The following is a 10,924-nucleotide window of genomic DNA, read 5'->3' as shown; positions in this document are numbered from 1 at the left end:
CTTTTCATGTCCCCCACTGTGCAGGAGAGAGATGGCCCTGAGAAAGGACAGCCCGCCTTCCAGGTGACACCTGGCAGCAGGCAGAGGGAGCCCCTGGGGCGGGAGCATTTTCAAAGCCTCATTGCTGAAGAATTGTCACTGTTTCACCCGTCTGCTAGCTCCCAGGAGGATGCCATGTGCAGGGCTGTCTGTATTTGTCCCGAGGTCTGCCCCAGTGTGAACAGCATTTTCCTCAAGAGAGCTTAGTGACAGTAAATCAGGGCCACCGATGAAAATCCGAGCTGCCTGAGGCAATGGATACCAGTTAGGGCATATAATACACAAACCCAAACCCCTGAAAGATGAAACTGGGCCATGAGGTGCCCATAGGGGCTTTGCAAAGCTCCGTCCCCTTCCCGGGAGTGCAGGAGGCCACGCACATTCGGAAGATTACATGCAGCTGTGTGCATGATCAGGAAGATCTGGGCATCTAAGCGCTCACCGCTGGCTGAGCTTGAGCGCCTGCACCAACAGGAGGTAAAAAACGAAGGGAAATTTGTGAACTGCCCGGTTGGGGGCTGCAAGCGTGACCCCACAGAGGCAGAGAGTCCCGCGGCAAAGACCGGGAGGTTTAGGGTTCAGACATCCAAGGAAATCTCGGACAGGACATTGCTGACCACTAAGACAACTCAGTAGAGACTTCAGTGGCCACACCTAACAAGGAAGGCAGACGTTACAGAATAGGTTCAGAGAAGTCGCCAAGCAAAGACACAACTGCCACAGGGAAACACAACAACCAGCCTGGTCAGGGAGAGAGTCGGATTCCAGAGGTGCCACGTTCGAGGATTTGGAATGTCTACTTGTTAACAAAGTGTTTTCAGACTTGCAAAGGAACAAGAAAGTGAGGCCCATACACAAGGGGAAAAGTAATGAGTGGAAACGGTCCCCAAGGGTGAAATTACTAGACCAAGACCTTAAATCAGCTCATTTAAACATGTTCACAGAGGCCAGGCACAGTGGCTCACGTGTGTAATCCTAGCACTCTGGGAGGCCGAGGTGGGAGGATCACTTCAAGTCAGGAGTTTGAGACCGCCCTGAGCAAGAGGGAGACCCTGTCTATTCCAAAAAGACAAAAATTAGCCCGATTGTCTGGTGCGCACCTGTAGTCCCAGCTACTGGGGAGGCTGAGGCAGGAGGATGGCTTGAGCCCAGGAGTGAGGTTGCTGTGGTGATGCCAGAGTGACAGAGCCAGACTCTCTCAAGAAAAAAAAAAGACGAAGAAAGAATCAGTGAACATGGAGATGGGTCAACTTCGATTGTCCCCTCTGGGGAACAGAAACAAGAACGAAGAACCACGGACAGTCAGAGAGCAGTGAGACGTCATCAGACATACCAGCACACACACGATGCGAGTGCCAGAAAAGGAGAGGGACGTGGAGCACTAGAAGGAACATTTGAAGACAGAATGGCTGAAAACTGGCCCAAATTGAGGAAAAACATTAATCTCTACATCTAAGAAGCTCAAAGTCCAAGTAGGATAAACTCAAAGCGATCCACACCTCCCCACGCCATGAACTGTCAAAAGACAGAGAAGTTTGAAAGCAGCAGTAGAGCAGCAGCGCCTCACAAGCAAACGTCGTCAGTAATGTGCACAGCAGATTTCTAATCAGAACCGGAGAGGCCAGAAAGCGGTGGGTGACAAATCCCACAGGAAGTAACTGTGGGATCCCGCTACCAGGCATCCCAGCTCTGCCAGTTGGCCTGTCAGGGTGACTGGGGAGCTCTGAGAACAACCGTTGCCTCCCGACGGCCAGATTCAGACTTGGTACAGCCAGGCCAGAGCCCAGGAGTCTGGGCTGGGCAGTAGCTGGGTGATGGCCCTGAGACTCCCCGAGAGCAACCTCCAGATGGCAGAGGTCCCGCCCGGAAAACTGAGAGGCAGGACACTGTGCTGGGTCTGCACGTAGGGGTAAGTGTGTGTGTGTGTGTGTGTGTGAACACACGTGCCTTGAGTGAGAGTCGGTGCTCGTGTATTGTCTGAGCGTGCAGGTTTTGTGAGTGCGTAGATGGGTGTGTTTGTGTGTGAGCACGTGGGTAAGTATCTGGTCGGGTACCAGGGTGTGCGTGACCAGGTGTGTCTGTGTCTGGGTGTGTCCAGTGTGCAGTGCTGAGTAAAGGGACTCGCCCCTTGGTCCCTCTGATCATCACAACCTCTCTAAGCCCAAGGCAAGTGTGGATGACAGACAAGGGGTTGGAGGCCTCTCAGAAACAGGCAGGTGAGGTGAACTAAGGACAAGGACAGGTGTTGGGGAGAAGTCATGACCACATTATGGGGAGAGGTGGGTGGCAAGGACCAGTCAGACCAGGGCTCTCCCAGGAGCCTGTACAGAGCTGGGGAGTTAGAGGTGGGGAAAGGGGCTACTTCTCCTGCCGGACCTGCTATGCCCCCTGACCTTGGGTAAGCACCTGGGGAGGGCAGCAGCGACAAGGACCTCTGGATCCATCCCCCCAGCTACCCTGCCCTGTCCTGGCCCTGAACCCTCTGGCAGCACAGTCAACACAACAAGTTGGCTCACTGCACAGGGCAAAGGCCAGTGTCACCTCCCTTCATAAGGAAATAGCACAGAGTGTTTGGCACTCAGGGTGTGCCAGGAGGGTGCTGCCTGAGCCTAGGTGCTTGGACTGCTGGAGTGACAGGTGTTACTGGAGGAGTCTAGTGGACACGCAGCCATGGGGCTGCTGACGGGGGACGTGCTGGTGCCCCTGGCCTTGGCCCTGGCCATCTTCCTGCTTCTGGTGGACCTGATGCACCGGCGCCCACGCTGGGCTGCACGCTACCCGCCGGGCCCCATGGCATTGCTGGGGCTGGGCAACATACTACAGATGGACTTCCAGGACATCGCCTATTCCTTTGGTCAGGTAAGGGAGGTGGTGGCGAACGCAGCAAGGGGCCTGGGCACCCCCAGCAGGAGACATGGGTGGTGGGTAAGACACAGTCTGGACAAGGAGCTGGGCCCAGAAGAGGAAGCAGGTGTGAGAGGCTCCCTGGGGAGGGCATTTGTGCAGGGCCTGAGGGACAGTTTGGATTTTCCAAAGGAAAAGGTCTGGGAGGGCAAAGGCCTGGAGGGGAGGCGGGACTGGTCGGTGGGTTTGCAAGCCTGTTGGACAGCACAGAACTTAGGGAAGGCCCAAGTCCCTTCTGATGACACCAGAAGGAAAGGTCTGGGGAATGGGGGGTGGGGGGTGTTAGTGTCCTGAGCACCAATTAAATGAGGAAACTGGGGTTGAGAGAGGTGCAGTGACCGGTTCAAATGTTTTGTCGCTGTTGGTCCGTGGGCCTCAAGCTCACCTCCCTAACCCCCAGTTTCCTGATCTGTAAACTGGGATGCTAACGGGGACCTACTGTCAATTTCGGTCATTCTTGCAAGGTCATGCAAAGCTGGGTTGTTGGATGCAAACCGAGCTCCTCAACCGTAGAGAATCTGACCCCCAGGATCTGGAGTACACATCTTGTCCTTGAATTGGCGGACTCCGGCCGGCCCCACGGTCTCACGGGGCTTATAGGGTGAGCCCGGGACCACCACCCGGGGGTCCCCGGCTTCACGGACGCCACACCCTCCTCCTACAGCTGCGGCGCCGCTTCGGGGACGTGTATAGCCTGCAGCTGGCCTGGACGCCGGTGGTCGTGCTCAACGGGCTGGAGGCCGTGCGCGAGGCTCTGGTGAAGCACAACGAGGACACTGCGGACCGGCCGCCTTCGCCCATCTCTGAGCACCTGGGCCACGGGCCACATGCAGAAGGCAAGTGACCGCGGGGACTGTCGCCGCAGGAGGGAGAGAGGGAGCAGTTCCCAGGGACCGAACTGGGCCAGTGGGCGCCTGACCCTGGGCTAGGGACGCAGAGAAAGGCCAGTGGGTGGGTGGGGGGCGGAGGGCGAGGGAACACCCTGCGTGGGGTGCGAGGACCGTGGGGGCGGGGCGGGAAGGAGGAGCGAGTCAGGGCGGCCACGCGGGGGCGTCCGGCTCGGTGTGGGCAGGAGGGGCAGGCAGCGTCCTCCCGGAGTGGAACCCTAGTCAGGCTGGGCAGGGCCCACCTGGGGCCAAGGGCTGCCCAGCGCAGCGGACAGAGAGCAGGCGACCAAAGCGGGGAAGCAAGAGCCAGACCTGCGGGAAGGCAGGGTCAGAGTGGGCGGGGCCCCAGTCCGCGGAGCTGAAGAGGGAAAGTGGGCGGGGCAGAACATTCCGGGCCACGCCCACCTGCCCGCCCTACCCCAGGGGTGATCATGGCGCGCTACGGGCCCGCGTGGCGCGAGCAGCGGCGCTTTTCCTTGTCCACTCTGCGCTTCTTCGGTCTGGGCAAGAAGTCGCTGGAGCTGTGGGTGACTGAGGAGGCCGCCTGCCTCTGTGCCGCCTTCGCCGACCAAGCCGGTGGGTGACGGGTGCAGGGACAGGGGAGGACCGGGGAGGTGTGGCTGGGGCCCCCGAAGAGGAGCCTCCCTGACCGGCATCCTGTCTCAGCACGGCCCTTTAGCCCCAACGCGCTCCTGAACAAAGCGGTGGGCAACGTGATCGCGTCCCTCACCTACGGGCGCCGCTTCGAGTACGACGACCGGAGCTTCCTCAGGCTAATGGAATTGGTGGAGAAACAACATCACCAGGAATCTGGCTACCTGATGCAGGTGCAGGGGGCGATAGGGGCTGCGGGAGTCTCTGCAGGGCAAGCTCCAGGCAGGTGACTCTGACTGCAGCTGGGTGTTCATGGAGGAGAGTTGCACACAGGGGCGAGGGGGAAGGGCATTCCTGGAGAGCCCACTGCAAGAGGCAGGGCACCGAGGGGAGGGGAAATCTCAGACAAGGCTAATGGGACAGGTGTGCCCAGGTAGGGTCAGTGGGACCCCAAAGAAGGCCAAGGAGCCTGGGCCTCCTGGGCACGTTGGGAGCCAACAAACCGGTGAGATTTCCATCGTAGGTTTATCCTTGTGTCAGCCCAGGGCCAGGAGACAGTGTGGAGACTCCCACTTGGGGAGGGACCGGGTCAATGGTGGGGACAGGCAGGCAGTGCGTCCACTCTGGGATTGGAGATGGGTGCAGGTAAATGCTGAGCACAGGAGGGACCCAGGCCCCCTTCTGTGACTGGCACAGGTGGTGATGGCTTTCCCCGTGCTTCTGCGCATTCCGAGGCTGGCTGGCAAGGTCATCTCTGCAAGGAAGGGTTTCATGGCCCTGCTCGATGAGCTGGTGACTGAGCACAGGATGACCCGGGATCCGGCCCAGCCACCCAGAGACCTGACTGACGCCTTCCTGGCCGAGGTGGAGAAGGTGAGGGCCACTGCCAGGGACAAGGACAGGGGCTGCAGCTTGAGGGTGCCCTGAGGAGTGAGGCCAGGCCAGGCAGGGAGGAGCTGATGCACCACCCTATGATCAGGGCTGACAGGTGCAGAATGGATGGTCATTTGGGGGCTTCCTTCTCTGCCCCCTGAGCCCACCCTCTCTGCCCGGTCAGGCCAAGGGGAACCCCAATAGCAGCTTCAATGATGAGAACCTGCGCCTGGTGGTGGCTGATCTGTTCTCAGCTGGGATGGTGACCACCTCGACCACGCTGGCCTGGGCCCTCCTGCTCATGATCCTGCACCCGGATGTGCAGCGTGAGTCCGGCTGCGGGCTGACGGGGCGGCCGAAGGAGGAGAGGTACAGGGAGGGGCCCCTGAGCTTCTTTCGGACACCCCTGGCACAAGCACTGCCTGAGCCAGGACCTGTGAGCGTGACCTTCCACTCAGGTGGCCCCGCCCCCAACACAGGACTCAGGAGAGGGGCAGGGCTCAGCTGCCGGCTTCTGACCCGCTGTGGGACACTTGTGTGTGTCCAGGCCGTGTCCAACAGGAGATTGACGAAGTGATAGGAAAGGTGCGGCGACCAGAAATGGGTGACCAGGCCCACATGCCCTTCACCACTGCTGTGATACACGAGGTGCAGCGCTTTGCGGACATCGTCCCCCTGGGTGTGCCCCACATGACGTCCCGTGACATCGAAGTGCAGGGCTTCCTAATCCCCAAGGTAGGACTGCGGCTGGGACCCCAGGTCACCCGGTCCTCGCTTCCGCAGGCACAGCCTGCCCAGCCTGGGTGTGGGGTGCAGGGCAGGGAAAGGGCCGGCCTGTCTGTGCAGAGCCCCAGTCCAGTGGGGAAGACAAAGCAGAACGTGCCCCAGACGACCTGTGGCTGCAGGGGTTGGAGGCAGGGAGGGCGCCCATGGAATGTGGGACTCGGCCCTGCCTCGGGGTCAGAGAGTTACGAGAAGCTCCCTGGGCCGAGGGTTACTTGATGGCGTTCAGGAGCGTGCCAGGCACAGAGTGTGCCCCATGTGTTTGGTGGCAGGGGTCCCAGCTTCCTACGGGCCAGTCGCCACTCACGCCAGGCATCTCTTTCCCAGGGGACAACACTCTTCACCAACCTGTCATCGGTGCTGAAGGACGAGGCGGTCTGGGAGAAGCCTTTCCGCTTCCACCCCGAACACTTCCTGGACGCTCAGGGCCGCTTCGTGAAGCCTGAGGCCTTCATGCCTTTCTCAGCAGGTGCCTGTGGGCTGCCCGGCTCCCTGCCCCCTTCCTTGGAGTCTAGGCGGGGTGGAGCCCAGGCCCAGGCTCACTGAGCCCCCCTTACCCACCCACAGGCCGCCGCACGTGCCTCGGGGAGCCCCTGGCCCGCATGGAGCTCTTCCTCTTCTTCACCTCCCTCCTGCAGCGCTTCAGCTTCTCGGTGCCACCAGGACACCCCCGGCCCAGCGACCACGGTGTCTGTAACTTCCTGGTTACCCCGTCCCCATACCAGCTTTGTGCTGTGCCCCGCTAGAGGCCGACACCGAGCCCCAGCCTTCTCCCCAGCCAGGGGCCCTGATGTCCAATAAACCAACGTGCTTTGCCCACCTTGGCCCCGTCAACACTGCTGGCTGCCATGGGGCCTCACAGCCTCTCTGGGGACAGCCCACCCCGCCTCATCCATGCTGATCTGACCTCCTGGCCCCATGTGACAGATGGGTTTGTTGAGGTTCAGGAGATGTCAGCCAATCCCCACCTGTAACCCCAACACCCTGATGACTCAACTCGGGGCAGATTGGTGACAAGGACTGTGTGGTCCTGGCTCCTAGGGGAGGGGCCAGCCTGGGCTGTCCAGAGACATCAGTCCGGACAGTGGGGTGCAGAGGGCAGCACTCAGCCTGGAGAACCACATTTCAGGCCCTGCTGGGCCCACCCGCCCAGTGCCCAGTGCCCAGCAGCGCTGCCAGCACTATCCTGTTACCTCCCTTCACATTCGACACCCCAAGAAGGGAGAGAAGTCCAGGAGGGCCACAGAGTCAAGTGCCAGGGTTACCACCCAGGGCTCAGTCATCAGGTGCCAGAACGTTCTCTGGGAAGGCCTGATGCAAGCCCAGGGTCAGTGACCTTCCTGAGTCTCTCAGTCACCCCACAGTAGGAATGGCCAGCTTCCCTTGCCCCTCAGGGACGCTGTGTCCAGGCCCTGACCAGTGAGCAGTCACCACTCAGGGCCAGGCTGGAGCCAGCAGATGACATTTGTCTGAGCTGCAACCCCCGGCGCCGTCTTCTCAATGTCTGGGTCACGCGGGGCCCACAGGTTTGGCCAGGGGCAGGGAGTGAGCCCTGTGGACTATAGGCCTCCCCTGGGGGTTGGGACAACCTTGGAGCCATGTGGCAGTGGGGTGGGCAGAGGAGAAGGACATGGTGGGGGCAGCCGAGAGGATGAGGCCCTGGCTCTAGTCCCTGCTCTGCCACTACCCTGTGTGACCGTGGGCTCCTACCTCCCTGTCCCAGGCTTCTGTTCCCTTTCTGCCAGGGGGAAAGTTGGACCAGATGGCCACCCAGTCCTGTCTTCTTTCCCTGACCTCTGCGACTGACTCTTGCTGGCCTGAGGCCTCACCAAGGGCAGAGAGTGCTGTCTCCACCTCTGTGCCCACCCCCACAATTGGCCGGTCTGGACTGGGCACGTGGGCAGTGCCCTGGGTTTCTAATGACCATCTCTTTACCTGAGTTCTGGGCAGACCGTCTGGTGCCCTTAGGGTACAGCCTGGGACAGAACCATGGACACTCAGAGCAGAAGCCACCCCAGGGCTTCTTTTGCCAGAGGACCCTACAGCAGGCCTGACGGGTTCCCACCTGCGTTTTCCCAAATGCCCTCGTGACAGGGAGCTGCCCAGCTCTCAGTACTGCCGGGACCTTAGCCTGTCCCCTGGCTCTGAGTGGGAAAGCTGGCCGGGCAGGAGGTGGTCTTGATCTTCCTGCAGCTGTGGGAGAGGCAGTGCGGATGCGGCCAGGCTGCGATTGTCTGAGGAGACTGGGGTCCCTGGCAGGAGGCAGCGGGCCCTGCAGAAGCAGCAGGATTTATTGGACACTTTTCATTCGTGGCTCTGAGTCTCGGGGTTGTTGGGGGCTAGGACCCAGCTCAGCCGGAGCTTCCTCAGGAGTGGGGGGACCCAGCACCTGTGCCTTTGCTCCTTGCTCTCTACCTCAGGGATCTCTAGGAAGCCCAAACAGGCATTCCCTGCGGGTCCCCTGCTGGGAGGAACCTTGTCCCAGGCCAGGGATGAGGTACCCTCCTTGGCCGGCTGGGGCTCAGGTGAGCTGTGATGACAGGGTGGGTTGCTGGCAGCCCAGGGAGTGACCCAGGGTGCCTTTGAACCCTGGGAGGCACCTAGGGTGATCAAGGCATCCCGCTGCCTGGGCTTCTTCCCCCTGTATTGAGCATGGCTTCTTCTTCATCTTAGGCTTGAGTGTTGACCGGTGGTAAACATTTTCCTTCCTTCTTGCCATGTCCCCGACATCGGGGCAAGCTGAGAATAAATCCATGGGGCTCTCTCATAGGCCCTAACTGGACATGCAGACTACCAAGGCCCTGCCTGCCTGAGCAAGCCCCAGCCCGGTGCAACTCTGGGAAAACACAATAAAACCCAGGCCAGTCTCCTTTCCCTGCTCCCTCAGGCTGTCTGGGACCTGCTAGGCTACCGGCCCGGTGTCCCCTGTGGCCTCAATGATGAAGAAAGACAACTTTGTATTTCCTCTTGGTGTGTGGATGGTGTCATCAGTCTTGGCAGCCGCGCTGAATTATGAGTGGGGCTCTCTCCTGCTTTTGCAGTGTGCCCATAACAAGAATTCCAGGATTTTATAGAGCAAAGAAGTGTCAGCTTGAAAAATTCAAGTAGCATCAGACTTCCCGACAGCACCCCCTGAAGGGCGACACAATTAAAAATGTCTTCAAACTTCCACAGGAAAAATGACATGAATGTAGAATTCTATACCCAGCCAAACTGTTGGTCATGTGTGGATCAGGACATTTTAAGACATCGAAGGTCTCACCAACACTCCTCAGATGAGCAGTGAGGTCTGAAAATGGCACACACCTCTCTGAAAAGTCACCACTCCACAGGCCCATGAAAAAATGGACAAAATCTTCGTTAACCACATCTCAACACACATGAGTATTTATCCAAGAAACATGGCTGTGTCTCCGAAAGGACAGCAGGATTGGGGTATTTTCACTTGCTCTTTTCATGTCCCCCACTGTGCAGGAGAGAGATGGCCCTGAGAAAGGACAGCCCGCCTTCCAGGTGACACCTGGCAGCAGGCAGAGGGAGCCCCTGGGGCGGGAGCATTTTCAAAGCCTCATTGCTGAAGAATTGTCACTGTTTCACCCGTCTGCTAGCTCCCAGGAGGATGCCATGTGCAGGGCTGTCTGTATTTGTCCCGAGGTCTGCCCCAGTGTGAACAGCATTTTCCTCAAGAGAGCTTAGTGACAGTAAATCAGGGCCACCGATGAAAATCCGAGCTGCCTGAGGCAATGGATACCAGTTAGGGCATATAATACACAAACCCAAACCCCTGAAAGATGAAACTGGGCCATGAGGTGCCCATAGGGGCTTTGCAAAGCTCCGTCCCCTTCCCGGGAGTGCAGGAGGCCACGCACATTCGGAAGATTACATGCAGCTGTGTGCATGATCAGGAAGATCTGGGCATCTAAGCGCTCACCGCTGGCTGAGCTTGAGCGCCTGCACCAACAGGAGGTAAAAAACGAAGGGAAATTTGTGAACTGCCCGGTTGGGGGCTGCAAGCGTGACCCCACAGAGGCAGAGAGTCCCGCGGCAAAGACCGGGAGGTTTAGGGTTCAGACATCCAAGGAAATCTCGGACAGGACATTGCTGACCACTAAGACAACTCAGTAGAGACTTCAGTGGCCACACCTAACAAGGAAGGCAGACGTTACAGAATAGGTTCAGAGAAGTCGCCAAGCAAAGACACAACTGCCACAGGGAAACACAACAACCAGCCTGGTCAGGGAGAGAGTCGGATTCCAGAGGTGCCACGTTCGAGGATTTGGAATGTCTACTTGTTAACAAAGTGTTTTCAGACTTGCAAAGGAACAAGAAAGTGAGGCCCATACACAAGGGGAAAAGTAATGAGTGGAAACGGTCCCCAAGGGTGAAATTACTAGACCAAGACCTTAAATCAGCTCATTTAAACATGTTCACAGAGGCCAGGCACAGTGGCTCACGTGTGTAATCCTAGCACTCTGGGAGGCCGAGGTGGGAGGATCACTTCAAGTCAGGAGTTTGAGACCGCCCTGAGCAAGAGGGAGACCCTGTCTATTCCAAAAAGACAAAAATTAGCCCGATTGTCTGGTGCGCACCTGTAGTCCCAGCTACTGGGGAGGCTGAGGCAGGAGGATGGCTTGAGCCCAGGAGTGAGGTTGCTGTGGTGATGCCAGAGTGACAGAGCCAGACTCTCTCAAGAAAAAAAAAAGACGAAGAAAGAATCAGTGAACATGGAGATGGGTCAACTTCGATTGTCCCCTCTGGGGAACAGAAACAAGAACGAAGAACCACGGACAGTCAGAGAGCAGTGAGACGTCATCAGACATACCAGCACACACATGATGCGAGTG

The 10,924-nt window shown here is 58.6% G+C and overlaps 1 protein-coding gene across 3 annotated transcripts; it reads left to right on the top strand.

Moving 5' to 3' along the window:
• The first annotated feature begins 2,417 nt into the window (after window positions 1-2,417).
• On the top strand, window positions 2,418-6,899 carry LOC138397445 (cytochrome P450 2D17-like). 3 transcript variants are annotated; one of them, XM_069491485.1, is made up of 9 exons: window positions 2,418-2,898; window positions 3,608-3,779; window positions 4,254-4,406; window positions 4,497-4,657; window positions 5,121-5,297; window positions 5,482-5,627; window positions 5,789-6,032; window positions 6,408-6,549; window positions 6,648-6,899. In XM_069491485.1, the coding sequence occupies exons 1-9, from the start codon at window positions 2,710-2,712 to the stop codon at window positions 6,824-6,826; spliced, it is 1,563 nt and encodes a 520-aa protein (XP_069347586.1). In that variant the 5' UTR covers window positions 2,418-2,709; the 3' UTR covers window positions 6,827-6,899. The 3 variants fall into 3 exon arrangements, with proteins under 3 accessions (XP_069347586.1, XP_069347587.1, XP_069347588.1); XM_069491486.1 differs by having other exon boundaries at window positions 2,518-2,898; window positions 5,482-5,623; window positions 5,845-6,032; XM_069491487.1 differs by lacking the exon at window positions 4,254-4,406 and having other exon boundaries at window positions 2,538-2,898; window positions 5,482-5,623; window positions 5,845-6,032.
• Window positions 6,900-10,924: the final 4,025 nt, after the last annotated feature.

This window comes from Eulemur rufifrons, chromosome 16 (genome assembly GCF_041146395.1).
Source record: "Eulemur rufifrons isolate Redbay chromosome 16, OSU_ERuf_1, whole genome shotgun sequence".
In the NCBI taxonomy this organism is placed as follows: Eukaryota; Metazoa; Chordata; class Mammalia; order Primates; family Lemuridae; genus Eulemur; species Eulemur rufifrons.
This window is presented reverse-complemented; position numbering and strand designations above follow the sequence as displayed.